Here is a 21,336-nt window from a genome sequence, read left to right on the forward strand (position 1 = left end):
CAACAATTTCCTTTCTACACCCAAAATAAAAAAGAATAAAAAATAAAAAATAAAATTCCAACACTAGGAAACTCTGAGCACCTCATCTCTCCAAACCCCATTGACGTCCAATTTCTACCCCTCTCCACCACCTCCCCTACCACCCACAATGAAAACTCAAAAGTCTCAGCCACACAACAACTGCTTCCACGCAGTCCTAACATGTACGGAATCTGTTGAAATTGTCGACTAGTCGAATTTATTTGTATTAGACCATTGATTGTACAATATATGTGTAGAATCACAATTTTAAAATTATCATTAATTAAAAAAAAAAAAAAATGGTCATGACTTTCTTTTGGGTCTTTTTAAAGCTGGGTTGTTAGGGGATAAGGATTGTTGTGGATGGTAAGGGAGGTGGCGGTGGGGGTTTGGTGGAGGTAGAAATTGGGGTAGTTGGAGTTTGGAGAGATGGAGTGCCAAAGTTGCCTATAGCTAGATTAATTTTTAGGAAAACTAATGAAAAAGGCTTGAAAACTTTGAGTTTTAACAATAAGGACAAAATAAATGGTAAAGTGAATAGTATCAAGATTGATTTTGTAATGTAAAAATGTGGTTTTTCGTTAAAGTGAACAGTACCGGGAACTTTTCGTTAAAGTTCCCTTAATTTTTTTGTTTTGTTGTTCTTGTTTGGTTTAGAAAGAGAATTGTTTGACACATTCGGAATTCAAGATAAAAAATAATAAATTGAGTGTAAAAAGAAATCAAATGAATATAAATAAAATTTCCTATATCAAAATTGTTCCTGTACCAATATAAAGTCATGACGCACTCCTCTTCCTCATATTATTTCACTATTGAGGAATACATGATACTTTTTGGGAGTGTAAATAGGGCTGGAAAAAAATCCCAAAAATCCCAAACCAAACCGAAAAAATCCCGAACCCAAACCGAAAAATCCCAAACCAAAATTATCCTGAAAATCGGTAATCCCATCCTGAAAAATACCGAAATAATCGGTATGGGATTGGTTTCCAAATCCCATTTTTTCGGTATTCCCGAAATCCCGAAATGTTTTTTTTCTTTAGCTTTCGGTTCCCACTTCCTAAGTCAAAAGCAGGAGCCTTTTGGCTTCCACTCACAGAAGGCACCAAAATATTATTAAAAAATTGGGAAAGGTACAAATTGGCTCACAGAAGGCACCAAAATATTATTAAAAAATTGGGAAAGGCACAAATTGGCTTTGTGTTTCGGTTCAGACTTCCCACCTCAAAAGCAGGAGCCTTTTGGCTCCCACTAACAGAAGGCGCAGAGAGCAGCACTTGAAGCAGAGAGCATCACTCATGGGGCAGAGAACATCACTCTTCATGTTGAGAAGCAGAGAGGAGAAGAGAGAGGAAGGAGCTACTGCCGAAAGCTCTTGAGTTTGGTTTTGACAGCAGCACTCTTCGTGTTGAGAAGCAGAGAGGGCAAAGAGCTACTGCCGAAAGCTCTCTCAAATCTTCGAAGCTCGACCCATATCTTTCTCTTTCCTCTCTGAAGCTTTCTCTGAATTAGGGTTCGAATGAGGATTTATAAATTAGGAATTTACGATTTAGAGCTTTTGATTGTTTTGATTTGGATTTGGATTTCTTGATTAATTTTCTGGGGATTTCTGGATTAATTTTATGTGGATTTGGTTGATTTGGATTTTTGGATTTCCATGGTCAATTTCTCCTTTGCATGTTCGATTTCTTTTCTGCTTTGCATGCTCAATATGCAGGTTTGAATCTTTTCTTCTTTGCATGCTCGATCTGCAGGTTTGAATCTTTTCTGCTTTGCATGCTCGATCTGCAGGTTTGAATTGAATTGAATTGAATTTATCAGCTTCTTCCATTAACAAGAAGCCAAATTTTTTTTGAATTGAAAACCGAAACCGTACCGAAATCCCGAAAATATTTCGGGAATCCCGAAATTCGGGAATACCGAAATTTTGGTTTGGGATCGGGATTCGGATTTTCATCCCAAAAAGGATCGGTTTGGGATTCGGGATCCCATTTTTGGGACGGGATCCCATACCGATCCAGCCCTAAGTGTAAATACAAAAGCACTAGTTTGCTTCTGATAAAAAAAATAACCTTAATTTAATAAAAAGAAATAAATTTGAAAACTCATGGACCTAATTGTTAGTTTCTGTTATTGCAGCCAGCAATAAAAGTTAATTTGCGAGATCCCTTTTTTTTTCTATAGTTTGATTTTTTAAGTGTTTCTCGCTATGGTTTACAAATGTATAGCCAAACGAATAAAACAAGAAAGCAAAAAGCGATTTGGCCAAAAAATAAATTGACAGTAAATTAGTAAAGCATTACAAATTTGATCCAGGCCATACCCTAATTTCCCGATCATACTTAATCCAACTACCAGTGTATAACAAGCAATAAGAACAAAGTAGAAATATTTTTTATTTCCGACCAACTTAATCCAATTTAATCCAACTAGTAGAGTTTAATAGGCGATAACACAAAAGTATACCGGAAATTTTTTATTTCGGTATAATAGTCCATGCAAGTGCTTCCAATCAACCATACAACTTAATTTATAGGATCGAAATTTGATATTTCTTTGTAATAAATAGGGAGTATGTCCTTCGGCTCATCCCATCCACCAGTCATTATTAGGGTTAAGAAACAAAACCAGCTCTTTGTATGCATGCTGCAAGTCCGTCCAACGACTGAAGGATGAGGCTTGAATCCCAGCAAAATTAATAAGAACTTAGCTGGCTCGAAAGTCAAGGAATCGAAGCAGTTTTGGAGAATGCTTAAAAAACAAGGTAAACAAGTAGGCCAAACATTCAAGTTCTTAATCAACTGTCAAAATTTACATGTTAATTAAGCACTACATAAAGATTCAAGTATATAATCTGATGATGGTTGCATCATCTCTAATTGAAGAGCATGAGCTTGCGCTTGTGCTTCTCTTGTAGGTGAAGGTATGTCTTCAGGGTCTCGTTTCGGTTTAACCCATCTCCCATGAGCGTTTCTTACTAACCCCTTGTGTGGCAATTGGTACCAGCATTGCGGAATTCTAAGATCATCCACCAACATGTCACATCCCTTGTTCACCAAGGCAATATCCCTCCTAGCATTTGACCTAAAAGTAGTGTCTGTACTAAAAAACCCATCCACAAGATGGAGGTAGGTCTCGAGGCTATGAAACCCTTGCAGATTGAACCCGCCACGCTTGAGATAAGGCGAAAAACCAACTTCGAGCTTCAATTCAGCCCCAACATGTGTGTAAACCCAATCCAATGTGCCCGTAATGTCATCAAACTTCTTAAGACTCTCATTCAAAACAAGCCCCGGCATTTTCGGAACCATGTCTTGTTTAACCACAACCCTCAATGTATTGACTCCCATTTGGTGTAGCTCTTCCTTGAAGGCAATGTTTCCAACCCTGGGGGCGCCAAAGGAAATTACGCTTATCGGAAGGCCAGGGAGTTTTTCGGCAGCTTCGTAGGCATTGAGCAAAGCCAATGCACCTCCCAAGCTATGCCCTGTGATTGTAAGGCTCACTTCTTCACCTTTTGCTTGGTACAACTCCACAAGCCTAGTCACTTCTTTCATGACTTGCTCTGATGCACTAGACCTGTTGTACCTTGTGGTGTCACTCTTGGCAGTGTAAATCCCATGGAACCCATGTTCCACTTTGGCATCTCCACCTCCAATTGGCTCCAATTTCCTTTGCATATCCTCATACCACTCCGATGGCACCACGGTCCCCCGCCACGCCACCACTATGTCCCTCCTCCCAATCCTCCTAGTCTCCTCATCATCGCTCACGGCAACATACCCCATCCAGTTGGAATGCTTGCTCCATGTGTCAGCCAAGTGTGACCTCTCCAGCCACTGCGGCATGTCGATGTGTGACATTGCATAAATGTACTTGCTAACATTGTAGCCATTTTTGTCTAAACCCAACACATCAAAGAGCTTGCTTTTGTTGTACCTGCAGCTCCCGCAGTACTCGGAGAAGGAATCGAAATCGAAAGCGTCATACGTTGCTTGTGCAAACTCACCATATTTGACAATCTCTCTTCTCAGCCAAGGGTGGAGAGGGTCCAAAAGACCCTCCCAATCATTTGACCCGTGGATTTCGCGCCATTTTTCGGATATGATGTCTTTCGGAGAAGTAGTAGGAGTTGAATGGTTCTCTTCTGTGATCATATTCCAATTAGCAGGGTGAATGTTGGTTCTTTGAGGAGTATCTATGTCGAGGTGAAGGAGGTTGGCTAGGGATTCAGCTAGACGGTTGGCTTTGTTTGATGTCCTGGTTTGATGGGGATGATCAAGAACAGCTTCTTGATGATGGCTAGCTTGGATTAGGGAAAACCGGGTTCCATGGGCAGCGGCTTGAGTGGCCGGAAGATGGGTGTACAATAGCGCCATGGTTGCCTCCTGCTCAAATTTCTAAACAAACGGCTGGAAATAGGGGTCGAACTCCGAGGAGTGTTCAACCGCTGAAGCTATAAACTCCGACGAGTTGAAAAGAGAGCTCAGAATATTGGAGTAATTGGAAATTAGAATATGAGGGATCGAGGGATCGAGGGATGAATTATATACAAGAAAAAATTAATGTGTCACGCGTGAGACAAAGACTAAAACATGGAATTATGCAGTGTTTGATTGACCATTTGTATTTTATTTAGACTTGTTCTTGTTGATGGAGACAAGTTCACATGCAGGGAAACCCAAATCTCCAAACCTCTTCAAGGTTAACCTTGCTCAAGGAGAAATTATCCAGACTGCCACTCCCCAAATGATGCAGTGTGGCATTTGGTAATTGTTTGAAACAACGAGGGAAATAAATAGGTAGATCATGTCAACTTCTAATTTAGGGACAACGATTAGTCTTGGGGAAGAAGAAGTACGTAATGACCTTAGTGGACTTTCAACACGTAGTGGTGGAATCAGTTCTCTGTTTTCACACTTCTTCCTTGCACTTCCTATAAACGCGAATTTTTTGTTATAAAACGGGAATTGTAATTAGAAAACTAGATTTTAATCATTTAAGTAAGATGAAGTCTAGAAAAATATCTTATATAAGATTAAAATTAGATTTTAGTCTTAGACTCTATTTAATATCTCTCTTTTTTATTTATAATTTTATGATGTTCATAAATTAAATTGCATGAAAATATTATAAATTTTAATTCTCACTATAATAAGTATTTTTCGGTATACTTATGCTTTTGCATATTTTCTTATGTGCCACTAATTCATTACAATATATTTAGGTACAAGCATTTTGGTACACTAGGTTAGTATAATAAGTTTAGACACGGACATTTCGTTACACTAGTTTAGTATAATATATTTAGGTACCATTATTTCGGTACACTAGTTAGTATCATTTATTTAGATACGAAATTTTTGGTACAGTTATGTTTTTGCATATTTTCTTATGTACCACTAATTCACTACAATATATTTAGGTACGGACATTTCAGTACACTAATTTGGTAAAATATATTATGATACGTACGTTTAGGTACACTAATTAGAGGAAGTTAAATAAAATTAATGAATTAAAATGTATATAATAATAATTTTAAATTTTAATGTAATGTGACACACCCTGACTCGGAATGTCCATTAGGACTCCGAATCGAGGTATGATGGCCGACACCTAGAAGGTGACGAAGTCATAAAGTGCAGTTATATGGAAAATGTGAGTAATTTAAACCTAAAAGTGCTTAAATACCAGAGTGCGCTTGTAATAACTTGAAATTTTTAAATATATGAAATAGTTATTCATAATTATGAATATGTGGGGAAAATAAAAAATAAATCGATTTATGATTATGGAAATAGAATTGGGAAATTTTAAAGTTTTGTTTCCGAAAATTATTATAAGTTACGTAAAGTGTTATCGAGATTTTATGTTATTCATTGAGAAATTATATTAATTTATTTGAATCTAGTTTTAAATTAAACTAGTTATGAAGTTTGAAGTTGGAAATTAATTATTTATAATCCATCGACCTTTTTAGGTCACAATTTATATTTGAGAATAAAGCTCGACCTCACGAACACGTGGGCGCAAAACGTTCGTGAAACGGAGTTATAACGAAAGAGTTATTAACGTTTAAAGTTAGGAACAAAATGGTAAATTGGTCATTAATTTGGAAGGCTCCAGATTTTTGGAGAAATTTGATCAGCCACGTGGATGTCTGGGATTAAAAGGTGAGGAGGAATAAGGAGGGAAGGGGGACCAATGAGGGAGAAGACCGGGAGGGAAAGGAGAGAAAGGGAGAAAGATGGGAAAATTGGGTTTTCCCCAACCCGTGACCCGATCCGGCGTAATCTCCCAACTCCGGTCACCGTTAATGACAAGGTTGGTGTCAAAATGATCCTTACCTCGAGAACCATCGATCTCACTTCCATTTTCATTCGAAAATGTAGGAAAATTGGGTGAATTTTGGGTGAAAACCAAACGGAATGGTGCACGGGTTGGGCTTCAATTCGCCACAATCTAAAACTAACTCCTCCCATTTCCACCACCAAAACACTCTCCCTAAACCCAGGAACAAAGCCCATGATTTGGTTAGGGCGTTGGAGTTGTTTTGGAGCCGAATCAAGAATGCCCAAAAATAAGGGTTTCGACGGGTCGTGGGCAATTTGAGGTGTTCTCGGCCAAATTGGCTTTGGCCATAGGTATGAAAGTTGTTCTACTCATTAAGATCTACTTAACTGTAAAATTTGAAAATTTTTGGAAAAAGTTGATTTTTCCGACGAGTCGCGGCAGCGTGTGTGGTGGCGCCTGGCCAGTGGGCCGACTCTGCCATTTTTCATGCTAATTTTGATGTTTTGAATCCATAATTTATGTTCACATGGTGTGATGAAAATGTTTGGACTGAATTTGTGATTATTGGTCACTGAGATGTTAAAGTTAGTGAATTGGGAATTGTATGTGAACTACGAGAAGCTTGATCCCGCTCAATGGTACGTAGGCAGTCTAACAGTGTTAGATGCAGCCTTAAATAATCGAGAATTTTATTTTAGTTGAGAATTATTCTTAGATCGTAAATTTATTTAAGTGCAGTAAAGGTAGTAAATTGATAAATAAATTGTATTATGCTTTGTTAAGAGAATTAAGGTTATAGAACGTGTGAAATTAAGGAACTTAATTAAAGTGTCGTGAAGATTGGCAGCTAAATAGACGAGAGTTTGAATTTTTGGGCCTATTACCAATAATTATTGCCGAAAATAAATATTTTCGGGGCGGGGTGTTACAGCGCTGGTGAGCGAGTATGCACCCACTTCACATGTAGTAAAGTACAGTAGTGTGGGTAAAGATCATACCCTCAGAGGTAGTCACTTATACTGACATTCGCCAAGAATCCTCATCGATACGAATTTCCAGCAGCTAAAACCTGAAGGAGCGCAAAACAGAAAATGTGAGTTGGCAAAAACAAAGCTTTTCAAAACCATTTCTCTTTCCAAAAGTAATAAACCCTCGCTGTAAAACCCGTATAATTTTCCAGAAAAATAAAATACTTACATATGTTGAAACCATACTCGAAATACCAAAATCCACATGTATGCCATGTCAAATATCTCTGCATAATGAATAAGTAAACCAGGTGAAGTAAATCAATGAAAAATGATATGTCATCCGGATCCACCTATTGTAGCATGTACAACTGAACCTATAGTTCATCAAGTATGCCTACACACGAGTCGGAACCACATAATGTGGTCTGTACGACATGGCTAGGTGTAATAAGTATGCTCAAACGCTACGATCACGTGAAGGTTGTGCGATAAATCGCAGGTCAGCTACAAGTCGGAACCACCTATTGTGGTCTGTACGACAGAGTTGTGCACCAAACTTGGATCCAATGTGAGCGTGCGGTGCGGGAGGTGAACATCACGTGAAGGACTGTGCCCTGGCCACAGGCGGGAGCACTAACACCGAGGTGCAGGTTAATGAGCTTTAAATGCATTTATGTATAACCATCATAACGTAACTCACAATCAATAACACATATACTCACCTGAAACTTACCTGAGCGTCTGTAGCGTCCAATACTAACATACATAACTACTAATGCATATTCTAAAATATAAACCATTTGACATGGCATCTAAAACGCAAAATCATTTAAATCAATTTTTCTGGGAAAAACGTAATGCATATATACATATATTAAAAACCCAAAGCCCACTCACCTGATGTCCGCGCTACACTCCTTAGCACGAATATCGAGATGTCTCAAATGATCGTCGCTTAGAACAATTATCAAATCATGTCTCAAAATTCTTACTGATAGAACACGTAATTTACATAAAACACATCCCCCAGGGACATTCTAGAATGATTTGAAACTCATAGATCCCAAAAGTCAACCGTCGGTCAGAGATCAACGGTAGAGTCCACAACTCTACATAACTTGATTCGGAAGATCTGCTCCTCGGATTTCCTATCCGTAACTTCCAAAGATCCACATTATGCTTCTAGAACAACATCCTAAAGTTTTATTACGATCCAACAGTTAGATCTCCGTCAATTACAAATTCAAGTGTCAGTTAACGTTTTATTTTATGAATTTACAAATCCAATTTGAGAAAATCCGTCGTATTCTCAATCCGTAAGTTCATATGGTCCCCAAATATTATTAAAGTTTGATGATGATCCAACGGTCGGATTTTGCTTATTTTCAGGGCAATTTTAGAACTCTATATCTGACTTGTTTCTCAACCAAATTCGACTTATAATACACCGACACGAAGCTAAAGAAGTGTAAAACAAGATTATACCTGCTTGGAGTCCAAATGGTGGCCGGAGGTGGCCGGAAAATGGCCTGAAAGACAGCTGTCCGCGGGAAAACTAGTGACTCGCCGGAATTTCTGGGCAGCCTTTCAACATCCATAACTTTATCAATACTCAACGAAATCAAGTGATTCAAAAATGTAAATCATAGTTCTCAATGAGATGAAGAGATTGATACCTTTCTCGATGGCTAACTAGCTGTGCTTTGGCAGGAAAAGCGTCTAGAATACGGCCAAACAGTCACGGTTTTGAATTTCCAGATTTCTGGAAAATGCTTCCCGAGTTGATTTTCGAGTTAAAACCTTCATCAAAGTCATTTTTAATCACTAACCAAGTAACACAGATTACGGGGAAGGAAGATCGAAGGAGTTTCGAAACTCACCTTCATCGGAGATGACGATACGTCATCAGAGATGGATGCACAGTAACTGTGCCGTGTAAGGTGATGAAGAAGGGAATCTTTGCTATTTTAGGACCTAGGACGATGGTTGGTCGATGGTGTGTCTGATGGAGTGATGGGGAAAGCACGGTAAAGAAAGGAAGATGAGAGGGAAGATGGTGAAGTGACTATGTCGGCCAAGAGGGAGAAAGATGGGATGTATGTGTGCGTGTTAAGTGACAGAAAGAAGAAATAGGCAGGGAATATGGATCACGGGCCAAAATGGAACCCTCCAGAAATTGGGGGAGAAATATGTCACGTGGCAGCTCCTGAGTGGTTCAAGGGTATATGAAATTACAAAAACACCCTTGTGTTTAAAATTTTGTAGAAGCTTCAATTTAGCTTTGAATTCAAATTCATTTGCGCGACGTGAACTACGAGAATATGCCAAGAAAATGAGTCTTACATGACACAACAAGAGGGTCAACAAAAGTCAACGTATTTGCCTCAAAGAGCATTTTTGAAATTTTGCATTTTAAAATTATAAAATTCATAATAATTGGGGACGGGTCATTACATAATGACATTAAATAAGATATCTATTAAACATTAAAACAAAAATATAATATGAATTTAAATTAAGTACATATTAAGGGACTAAAACCAATCCAATCTAATTAAAGTTCAAAAACCCCAATTCTAATTTTACGACAGATAGTTTAGCGAACTATAATCTTTAGGTTTAGTCATTTTAATTTTGATAATCGTCCTTGTTTACATAGTTTTGTTCATAAGAATCGACTTGAGATGTTCTTGTCTAGATTATTTATCAATAAAAAAACATGTCGATTCTAAAATCATACATTTTTTTATTGATTATTATTATTAAGGAGATGAAAATTTTGAAACTGTTACAATAGTTTAAGAGATCGAGGAGTTTAGAATCCGAAGCACATGCCCGCGAATTCTAAAATCATATGTTGCTTGTGGTTTGTTAAGTGTAATTTTATAGTCATTCATAATAAAAAATGTAAGTGCAATTTTATAATCATCAAGAGGATAAAATGTTACCAATAATTTAATTTAGGAATCAAAAGTTGATTTACAAAAAGCCTCATCCACAAAAAGTCTAAGTTTGTAGCAATAGATGACTAGAGACAGCTATGACGTTACATGTAGTATTTATGTTCACCTATAGCTCGTCGTAAATAAATCGCTACAATTACAATTTAATGATATCTTTTTTAACTTTAAAATGGAAGTGCCAAGTTAAGCTCTCATTATCTCATATAAAGATGATGAGTTTGATATCTAGCTATGATCTATTAGATTCGCCACGTTACTTCATTCTTGTGGAGATCGAGAAGGTTTACAGAAGCATTTCAACCTCTCATTGATCACCGTTATGAGATTCACTAGCAATGATCTATCATATGACTAATCCCAAATAACAAAAATAGAAATTGTTCTTGTACCAGTATAAAGTCATGACGCACTCTTCTACCTCGTATTTATTCCACTATTAATTTTTTTTGGAGTTTAAATACATAAACACTAATTTGAATCTTTAAAAAATAGAGTAAATTGTAGTAATGGTCTCTTAACTTCAACTCAATTGGAGCAATATTCTCTCAATTAAAAATTTATTACCATTGGTCCCTCAACTCATCAAAACGTGCAGCTATGGTCCCTCAACTAAAAATTCATTACCGTTTGTCCCTCAACTTTAATCTAACTAGAGAAATTATCCCTCAACTTTAATTCAATTGGAGTAATGATCCCTCAACTTTAACTCAATTGTAGCAATGGTCATTCCAACATAACTCATTTTGACAAAATTCTAACGAAATTAACAAAAAGGACCATAGCTACACGTTTGGATGAGTTAAGGGACCCCAAGTGTAGCAATGATCATTCCAACATAACTCATTTTAACAAAATTTTGATGGAGTTGACCAAAAGGACCATAGCTACACATTTTGATGAGTTCATGGACCAATGGTAATGAATTTTTAGTTGAGGGATCATTGCTCCAATTTGATTAAAGTTGAGCGACCATTGCTACAATTTACTCTAAAAATAAAACTAATTTGATGAATATAAATTTGTAAACTCGTGGACCCAATTGTTAGGTCATCTGGAACTGAAGGGTCCAAAGGACAAAAAATAACTCGAAAACTGTCTCCAACCAAGGGCTAGGCCAAAAGGTTTGTGGGCCTCACGGAATTTGAAAGGGCCAAAGGGCTGGCCCAATTTGGCCAGCTAGCCAGCCCCAAGCTAGTCAGAAATTTAAGAATTGTTGTCGAATATAACCGACATCATTGTTATTAATCCTGTCAATTATATCCGACATGAATTTTTAAACAAATTTTTTAATCCAATAGCTAGCTGATGTTAGCTAGCCATTATTGTTAATATATATATATTTTTTTTTTATTTTTTACAAAAATTTTTAAAATTGTTTTTTTTTAATTCTATTTTTTTTTCTATAACTTCCCTAAGCCATTATACAAACTTAAATTAAATTAAGTAACATGAAACAACATTAAACAATATGAAACAACATTAAATAACATTAAATTTAAATAATAAATTATGTTTGGTCCTTTGACCCTCAGTTGGAGACGGTTTTTTGTGACAAGGCTAAAACGAGCCATATGGCCCTTGGTTGGAGATGGAAGCAAATATAGACATGCATTGTTCATTAAAATATTAATTTCTTTGAAGACCAGTGAACTAAAATGAGCCATCGGCTGGAGATGGCTTTAGTTACTGCTATTGAACTTGCTACTAATAATTAAGCCAAACAAACAAAATAAAAGTGACTTAGTACTATGATCTAGTAGTATTCTTCTTCACTTGGTAGTAAGATGTCTTAGATTTGAATCTTGTGAATGATGAATTCGATACCAAATTAGGCTGCTCATTGTATGAGTTAGCCGAACTTTCTTTCCTTTTAATATAAAAATATCGATGTACTAAAAAAATAAACAATAAAACAAAATAAGAAAGCAAAAAGTCGTTTCTTTTTGCCAACTTTTTATTTGCTGTAATCATCATCCCAGCAAAGAGGACCGGAAATACAAAAATTTTAGTTGACATGTTAGCAATAGTTTGAGTAAAGCATGACTAATTTGATCCAGGCCATACCCTAATTTCTTAACCAAACTTAATCCAACTTGCACTGTATATTAAGCAGAACTAAGTAAACAGGGGAAATATTTTTGATTTCCTACCAACTTAATCCAATTTAATCCAACTAGCAGAGTTTAATACGCGGCAACACGAAGTAAACCGGAAACTTTTGATTTCGGTAAAACAGTCGATGCAAGTGCTTCCTCTCAACCATACAACTTAATTTATAGGATCCAAATATGATATTTCTTTGTAATAAATGGGGATTATGTCCTTCAGCTCATCCCATCCACCAGTCTTTTTTAGGGTTAAGAAACAAAACCAGCTCTTTGTATGCATGCCGCAAGCAAGTCCAATGATTAAAGGAAGAGGCTTGAATCCCAGAAAACTTAACAAGAACTTAGCTGGCTCGGAAGTCAAGGAATAGACGCAGTTTCTGCACAAGAAGTTCCCGTGGTCCGAAAGGAGGCTTGCTGTTAACGATCCAATCCTTCTCAAGAAAGCCCTTTTTAGCACTGCTTGCCATCTGATCATGGAAAGCAGACACAATCTGGTAGATCGAGTTCCTCAGAACATCAGCAACAGCATATGCTTTTGAATGAAGCGGGCCGGCTCTCTTTTTACTCGTGCCAGTATTAGCCATGCTCGAGTTTCTCAATTTAAAACCAGTTGACCCCATGAACTGATTAGCAGACTGCAAAGTGGTCTTCTTCCCCATGTATGTTTCAACCGCAAGAAGGCAAGAAATCAGTGTGGACATTACAGCAGCATTACTACCAGAGATCTGGGCAACCCCATATCTGTCCTCTTTGTGTGAGCATGCAGTCAGTGACGCAGCTGTCCACGCACACCATGCATATAGCTGCATTAAAAAAAAATATATATATATATATATATTAGGCTTTTTAGGCGACAAAGTCCACTGTATCAATCTAAGAGCTATTGCCCTGGTCCATAACCAGAGAACAATACTAAAATGAATTGTTAGAATTTCATATAGAAGTACTAGTGGAGAATGGCAGATTAATATTATTCAATCCTCCAAAATTTCAGCCCTCCGAGAACCAGAATATTTATTCAGCCAACATATCAACAAGTAGATTGTGAAGCTCAGCATTCACTCGTGTAATGTCTTGTCATAAAAGATGTGTAAAGTTATTAGTTATTACTCCATAGATGATATGTTAGTTCACAGTTCGTCTAAACGAAGTAGTAAGACACACACAGACTGGTAAGATATATCCACGAGTATGGTTACGAATTGATCTGTTTACCTGGAAGTTATTCAAAGCTTCAGAGTATTTTGAGTCTAGTCGGTTGTCAGTTGGGGACAGTAACTGCTTGGATATTTGGGAGCCGTTTTCAATGGAACTTTCCAAGCCTTCACCTAGCTTTGATGCAAGCTGCTCCAGAGGCCGCAAGCATACAGATATAACTCTTTTGTACGTTTCACCAGTTTCCTCAAAAAATGCAGCTCTTCTCCAAGCATCCACATTATTCTCGCATACCATACAGAGATCAAGATATGCAAGATACTGAAGAAGAGAATTAGGACTGCTCTCCTCCAGAGCTGCAAGGAGAATCTCACTTGGATTTGTTTCTGCTGCTGCTGATCCTTTAGGTGGCGCAAATACGAATCTCTTTGTGTGAAGCACCTACATTACAACACAATTTCAAACAATACAGATTTCAAATTAGATGGTTAACTATAAAAGGAAGGGGCATAGAATATGAACATGAAAACTGACTCAATTGATCCAGAAATTTGTTATAGCAAACAAATAGCACCAAGTGTTCAGATTCTTTAACAAGAGATCAAACTGTGTGGTTTATAAGTATGCCATATAGCATGGTATATGACCAAGTTGTAAGTTTTCTAGTGTCATTAAGCAGTTAAGTTCACATCCAAAAAAAAGAAAAAGAAAAAGTAGCTAAGTTGTATTAAATTCCATCAAATGCTACTAGCAATAAATACTCAATCTAGCTATTAGGTATAAATTGTATACGAAGCTTCTGCGACTGGTTCTAACATTTGGAAAAAATATTCTGCATCATTGAGCAGGTCTACGCTGCATGAGGCTCTAGTTTATTCCACTCATGACTTCTGTTACTTCTATGTTACATTCACTCTTATAACTGTACGGGGAGGGGAACCAATGAAGAGCACTTGAAGGGGTTACAAAACATTCACAAAGTTCCACATACCAGGCACTAATTCAAATAATCATAAAGATAAGTTCATATGTACTATTGATGAAAAGAAGTGGGTATGGCTGCCAAACATTTATTTACAATTATAAATGGTAATTCGGTGGGCTTCGACCTACATTGGAATGGGTCTGGCGGTGGCCCAATCACCCTAACTACTCACGGGCTGAGATCTCATCATCAATCCGAAATGGTCTTTCTGTGTAAGTCTTTAACGTTTTCGAACCCGCTTGCGGATCTAAGGCTGCCAACTATAAGGAATACTGCGCCACAGTATATGGCTTTGGGCGATCCCCAACAACTTCGGGCCATGGAGTTCTACGCAGCAGCCGCTCCAATCAGACCTTCCTGGAGCATAAGTTCGAGTTTCTTTGGGAGATTTGGACAACACGACAGGGGCGGAAAGAGGCTAAAGCTTCTTCTACCACATGATTTTGGCTCTTGTCAGAATCATCTAGAATGGCCTATTCCGATGGAAGCCTTGTCTTCTAACCTCACATTCACCGATTCAGCTAGTGAATCAGAGGAAGACCTGGAGTGTGAGGCCGATGATAACATTGTCCGATCACCGGGCGGGTCGAGTGAGAAGAATTCAGCAAATCAATGGTGGAGAAGGTTGGAGGATTTTGGCATGGATTCGGTTCAATTGTTAGACAGTGACGACGAAGATTTCTTCGCTCAATCTTCTGTCGCTGATGGGGAGGAGGATGCTTACTCTCAAGAGGAAAAAGAAATATCTGACGATTTTGAATTATCCTGTGAGGACCTCCACAACCTCTTCATTGATTCAAATTTGGAAGCAGTGACAAAGTTGGAGGAGGCAACCAATCACGAGGAGCAGTCTGTTACTGAGGAAATAGGAAAAAACAAGAAATTATTAAAGTACAGTAGAAGGAAAAAATTGGCAGGAGCATCAGCCAATCGTGAGGCCAAACATCTAAGTTCCAAATTTTTGTCTAAAATGAAGGTCTCCTTGTTTCCGTTGAAAAGGTCTCTATTCCAAGAAACGAAGAATGGGAAAGTCAGAAGAGGCAAGGGAGAGGGTGGTTGTAAGGGAGAAAACAAACTTCACAGGGGCACTAGTAGTGTTAATGAAGATAATTAGTTGGAATGTTAGAGGATTGGGAAGTACACGGAAGAGGCTAACATTGAAAAAACAATTCCAACGGTTACAGCCGGACATCATCATACTACAAGAAACTAAGAAATCAGTGATTGATAGAAGTCTTGTGGCTAGCGTGTGGGGAAGCAGATATAAAGAGTGGATTTTTGTCCCTGCTCAAGGAAGCTCAGGGGGCATAGCTGTAATTTGGAACACAAAACACATTTCTGTAACCGAATCTTTGGTCGGTGTTTTCTCTGCATCAATAAAAATTAAGGCTCCCAATGGGATGGAGTGGTGGCTATCCGGAGTCTATGGTCCATGTAAAAATAGAGAGCGGAGGGAGTTTTGGGAAGAATTGGCGGGACTTTATGGTATGTGTGGAACAAGATGGTGTATAGGAGGAGATTTTAACGTGGTTAGATTTATAAATGAGAAATCAAACGGGGGGAGGCTGACCAAAAGCATGAGGAATTTTAATGATTTCATTCGAGAGACAGAACTCAAGGATTTGGATCTACTCAATGCACAGTTCACTTGGTCAAATCTCAGAGAAGAACCTGTGTGTCGAAGATTAGACAGATTTTTATGCTCTACAGGTTGCGAAGATATCTTTCCTGAGGCTAGACAAACGGCCTTGGCAAGGGTCATTTCCGATCATTGTCCAATCCAGCTAGACACCAACAAAGTGAAATGGGGGCCATGTCCTTTCAGATTTGAAAACATGTGGCTCCAAGATCCAGAATTCAGGAACAAATTCAAGGAATGGTGGCAATCGGAGCAAGTGGAGGGGTGGGAGGGTTATAAATTTATGATCAAGTTAAAAGCCATGAAAAAAAGGTGCAAAGCTGGAGTAAGGAGAGTTTCGGCGAAATCGAAAAAGTCTTGAAAGAAGCGGAAGCAAACATAGAGGAGTTGGATAAGAGAGAGGGGACGGAAGGCTTAGATTTTGAAGCTAGAAGTAAAAGGGAAGAACTCCAAAACCTGGTGGGAGACTTGGCTTTTAAAGAAGAAGTGAAATGGAGGCAGAGAAGCAAAGTGGAATGGGCAAAGGAAGGGGACGGTAATACAAGATTCTTCCATCGAGTTGCAAATGGAAGAAGGAAGAGAAACTATATTGAAAGGTTGGAGCCGATTGGAGGGGGATTAATAGAGGATGCAAAGGAGATTGAAGAGCATATTGTAAATTTTTTCAAATCCTTATTTAGCAGTAACGACGAGGCATGTTGTGGTTTAGAAGGTATAAATTGGGCCCCAATAAGCGCCCTTGAGGCAATTTGGCTTGAGAGGCCTTTTGAGGAAGCAGAAGTTCAAAGAGCAGTTTTCGATTGTGGAAAGGACAAGTCACCAGGACCAGATGGCTTCTCTATGCAAATGTTCCAACATTGCTGGGATATTTTGAAGGAAGATATAATGAAGATCATGGAGGAATTCTTTGAGAAAGGGATAATAAATGCAGTGACGAACGAAACATTCATTTGCCTAATCCCAAAGAAGTCAGATTCTTTGAAGGTGACGGACTATAGGCCCATCAGCTTAGTAACTGGATTGTATAAAATCATAGCGAAAACACTGGCTTCAAGATTGAAGGAGGTTTTGGTTACCACTGTCTCCCCACATCAGGGGGCGTTTGTTAAGGATTGACAAATTTTGGATGCAGTCCTCATTGCAAATGAAGTGGTAGAAGAGATAAGGCAGAAAAAAGAGAAGGGATTGGTGCTCAAGATCGACTTTGAAAAAGCGTATGATCATGTTGAATGGAGATTTCTGGAAGAAGTACTACAAAGAAAAGGTTTTGGCAATAGATGGAGGAAATGGATGCAAGGATGTTTATGCTCTGCAAATTTTTCTGTTTTGATCAATGGGAGGCCCAGGGGAAAATTTCAAGCTTCAAGAGGACTAAGACAAGGTGACCCACTATCACCCTTTCTCTTCACCTTAGTAGTCGATGTTTTGAGCAGGTTAATAGAGAAGGCTCAAGAAAATGATCTCATCAAAGGTTTGTGTATCAGGCAAGAAAAGGTGGAGATCTCTCATCTTCAATTAGCAGACGACACCATATTCTTTTTGACGGAAGATGAGGAAGTTTGGAACAACCTATTACAAGTGCTCAACTTATTCTGTTCGGTCACAGGACTGAAAATCAACAAAGCGAAGTGCTTTTTGGCAGGAATAAATTCAGAAAGTGAGAAATTAAACAGGATGGCAGATTCTTGGGGTTGCGAGGTAGGATGTTGGCCTATAAAGTATCTGGGACTTCACCTTGGGGGAAGGCCAAAAGCTATAAGGTTTTGGGATCCAGTGGTAGAAACAATGGAAAGAAGACTTCAAAGTTGGAAGAAGGCTTTCCTATCCAGAGGAGGTAGATTAACTCTAATTCAATCAGTCTTGGGAAGCTTGCCGATTTACTATATGTCATTGTTCAAAATTCCCTGTGGGGTAAGAAGACGTCTACAAAAATTAATGAAAGGGTTTCTCTGGGAAGGCGTGGAGGAAGGTAAGAAAACCCATTTGGTCAAATGGGAGTTAGTTACTAAAAACAAGGAGGAAGGAGGTCTAGGGGTGGGGAATTTGAGGAATCAGAACGAAGCACTATTGGCTAAGTGGTTGTGGAGATTCCCAAGGGAGTCTCATTCCTTATGGGACAAGGTGATAAGAAGCAAGTATGGGCTACAAGTTAATGGATGGAATGTACTTCCTCCAAGGAGGGTTTCAAGTCGTAGCCCATGGAAAGACATTTCGAGTGGTGCTCATCAGTTTCTTAGTTGTTGCAAGTTTGAGGTGGGCAATGGAGAGAGGGTTAGGTTTTGGGAGGATGGGTGGTTAGTAGGGGGACCGCTGAAGGAGCAATTCCCCAGATTATTCTTATTATCGAGGAAGCATAATCATAACATATCTAGCTTTGTGGAAGCTTCGTCAAGTTCCTTGAGTTGGAACTTTGATTTTAGGAGAAATCTGAATGAGATGGAGATAGAAGAGGCGGCCAGCTTATTACAGAAAGTGGAAGTGGTTCGCTTGTCTCCATCAAAAATGGATAACAGAAGGTGGAACCTAGAAACTTCAGGTTTGTTCACATGCAAATCCTATCGGTCATTACTGAGCAACAATGGGATTGTGCACTATTATCCACCCTACTCTCAGATTTGGAAATCAAAAGTTCCTCCGAAGGTTAAAATACTTGTATGGCTTGTGGCCAATGGGAGTCTCAACACTTGCGACAAAATTCAAAGGAGAAACCCTATGATGTGTTTATCCCCACATTGGTGTAGTTTATGTAAAGCTAAGGAGGAGAGTGTAAATCACATCTTTCTTCATTGCTCCTACTCGATACAACTGTGGTGGAAACTGTTTCAGGAGGTTAAAGTAAGTTGGGTCATTCCTAAAGGGTGTTTTGAGCTACTAAGCACCAATTTCAAGGCACTTGGAAAAGGGAAAAAATCCAAAGCTTTGTGGGGTTGCCTGGTATCGGCAATTTTCTGGAATATATGGCTGGAACGCAACAAAAGGATTTTTGAAGACTATACTGGAGTGGGGGCAGAAGTACTTTGGGGGAGAGTTAAATATTGGGCATCTTTTTGGGCTTCGGTTACTAAAGAGTTTAATAATTGCTCTCTATCTCAAATACTGTGGGATTTGTTAGCAGCAGTTAAGTGAGCTTGGTCTAGAATTGGCTAATGTAGCCAATTCCTATTATTAGGATTTTCCTTTCTAATTTGTTGGTGGACTTCTTATCCACTTCTGTGTTTTTCTCTATTCTTTAATAAAATTGTTTCTTCTCAAAAAAAAAAAAAAAAAAAAGGTATTTTAGTTGATCTGCTAATGCAATGCTTCTTTCAACAACATGCAGTAGTGTTAACAAAAATGAAAATTAACAACCATGTTAATATGTTTAAAGAACCAACCCGATGTAAATGGTGACTTAGTTCCCAGCAGAGAAACACTAAGAAACTCCCAATGTAGAACCTGATCTGCTTGGCAATAAACTTTCCAGTTGTAGTCTGGTTCTGAATGTGGTGGGGCAGAAACACTAGCAGTGCAGCTGAAAACAGGTACGCAACAAAGGAAAGCTGCAAGGATCGTGTGATAGCTGAAGGAAGCCCCATTTTGAAGCTGAAAAAAGGAGGACGCTGTTGACATAAACAATTAGAGTCAGAGTCAGAGCCATGATTTGTGTAAGCAGAAAGCAAAAGGCAACATGAGAATATCCAAACAAGGCCAACAATTTCTTACACAAGCAATGTATTGCAAACCAGCAAAAAAGAAGTAGAGAGAATTAGGCCAGGACCCTGATTCAAGATAACAAGAATTATGATGAACAATTAACCCACCGTGGTGATCGGATCTCCTAAACAAAAAAGAAGAATTCTATACACACACGTACACACGCCCTGCTCACACCATACACACTATAAATTTAAAAACCAGAGAGCTCCGAGGACACAATGACAGACAGGGATTCATCATACTTCAACAACGCTAGTGACACGATTTAAAACTTATAGGAAAACTTCGATAGTTTCTTTTTCTTTTCTTTTCACCACCTTTGAGCTCTGCATTTCAGAAACATCTGACTACCATAACCAGCCTAGATGTCTAGGGTAGAACATAATCTATCGAAATATGATTGAACACTAGTGCGTAAAAGCAAAAACTGTATTTTCAATCAATTGACTAGGGGTTTCCTTCATTTGTAGGCTCCTACATATTTCAGCAATGCATTTCTCTTTTGCTAACACAGTACACATCAAGTAACATCAAATTACACAGAGAAAGATTCAAACTTTGTATAAAGGTAGCCAAAAACTGACCTGAATAATGGGAAACTCCAAGACCCACCTGCGATTATACACATAGTACAGCCCATAAAGCAAACCCATCACAAAACCCCTAAACCCCACTCTCCCAATCGCAGAAACCCCATCGCCAAACCCCCCACACAACGACGCCACCGAAACAAACCCCGACACCGCCGCCGCGCCCAAAAACATCAGGAAACCCACCGAAAGCTTAGCCCGGGCACGGGAATCGGCCGTCTCCGACGAATCGGAGCCGCCCGGTACAAAAAGGAAGCGAACGAGCCCGAGAACGAGCTGGAGAAGAGAGGCGGGGCGGTGGGGGTGGGGCGAGGACACGAGGGAGAGTGCGAAGGAGAAGAGGAGCTGGGACAGGTGGAAGGTAAAAAACGTAAAAAGGGCGAAGATCGATGGGGCGAAGGGGAATGTGAATGGGGGCTTGGCGGAGGAGGGGGAAGCGGAGGAGACGGCTGATGAGAGGATTTTGAAGAGGAAGAAGATGACGGTGGAGGGGATGGATTGCCATATGAGGAACCCTAAGAAGCGGTTGTGGAGCACCGTCTCCGGCGGCGTCGCCGAAGCTGGGGGCGGCATTGATTAGTTGGCGGAGGGTTTCAGGTGGGTTTTTGGAGGTTCAGACAAAGGGAGGGGATTTGAAATGTTTCATGGGAGGGTTTTGGGGTTTTTGGTCTGAGGCGCCAACTGAGAACTACGAAGTTATGAACTTGGAGGAGAGCAATTTTCTGAGTCCTCCTTGCTTTTACTTTTATTTTCAAATTACATTTGGTTTTCTCCCCTTGGGTTTTTTTTTTTATCTTTTTTATTTTTCTCAGTAATTTTCTATCAAAACAAATAATTGGTTAGTGGGATGCGAATCCTCTCCATTGGAGTTCCAATTCAAGTGTGAACTTTCACGGATTTACTTTTTA

General features: G+C 38.9%; 3 protein-coding genes and 1 long non-coding RNA gene across 4 annotated transcripts in view; 1 reads left to right on the forward strand and 3 right to left on the reverse strand.

Moving 5' to 3' along the window:
• Window positions 1-879: 879 nt before the first annotated feature.
• LOC126623283 (uncharacterized) lies at window positions 880-1,844 on the forward strand. The gene is made up of 2 exons (XR_007623720.1): window positions 880-1,741; window positions 1,779-1,844. It is a non-coding gene; the product is annotated as an uncharacterized LOC126623283 (long non-coding RNA).
• A 953-nt stretch (window positions 1,845-2,797) lies between these two features.
• LOC126623275 (phospholipase A1-Igamma1, chloroplastic-like) lies at window positions 2,798-5,763 on the reverse strand. Its single transcript, XM_050292115.1, has one exon. It carries the CDS (start codon window positions 4,401-4,403, stop codon window positions 2,847-2,849), a length of 1,557 nt encoding a protein of 518 aa, XP_050148072.1. The 5' UTR covers window positions 4,404-5,763; the 3' UTR covers window positions 2,798-2,846.
• Window positions 5,764-12,338: 6,575 nt separating this feature from the next.
• Window positions 12,339-21,158, reverse strand: LOC126623273 (uncharacterized). Its single transcript, XM_050292113.1, has 4 exons — window positions 20,423-21,158; window positions 19,517-19,741; window positions 13,579-13,959; window positions 12,339-13,166 (listed from the first exon to the last, which is right to left on the reverse strand). The coding sequence occupies exons 1-4, from the start codon at window positions 20,999-21,001 to the stop codon at window positions 12,705-12,707; spliced, it is 1,647 nt and encodes a 548-aa protein (XP_050148070.1). The 5' UTR covers window positions 21,002-21,158; the 3' UTR covers window positions 12,339-12,704.
• The window catches only part of LOC126623280 (putative hydrolase C777.06c), a 103,808-nt gene continuing 96,400 nt past the window's right edge, over window positions 13,929-21,336 (reverse strand). The window contains exon 7 of the mRNA XM_050292120.1: window positions 13,929-17,917. Coding sequence (XP_050148077.1) covers window positions 17,873-17,917 — 45 coding nt within the window. The 3' untranslated portion in view covers window positions 13,929-17,872. The remainder of the gene's footprint in view (window positions 17,918-21,336) is intronic.

The sequence above is a fragment of the Malus sylvestris genome, chromosome 5 (assembly GCF_916048215.2).
Source record: "Malus sylvestris chromosome 5, drMalSylv7.2, whole genome shotgun sequence".
NCBI classification, from domain to species: domain Eukaryota; kingdom Viridiplantae; phylum Streptophyta; class Magnoliopsida; order Rosales; family Rosaceae; genus Malus; species Malus sylvestris.

Bases quoted from the DNA above. Each gene is read 5' to 3' on its own strand.
- LOC126623275 (XM_050292115.1), bottom strand. From the start codon at position 4,403: ATGGCGCTATTGTACACCCATCTTCCGGCCACTCAAGCCGCTGCCCAT.
- LOC126623273 (XM_050292113.1), bottom strand. From the start codon at position 21,001: ATGCCGCCCCCAGCTTCGGCGACGCCGCCGGAGACGGTGCTCCACAAC. The intron at 13,960-19,516 runs GTTGGTTCTTTA...GTTGTAATGTAG, and splicing joins TAAGTCACCATTTACATCGG to GTGCTTCACACAAAGAGATT. The intron at 13,167-13,578 runs GTAAACAGATCA...TTTTTAATGCAG, and splicing joins AAGCTTTGAATAACTTCCAG to CTATATGCATGGTGTGCGTG.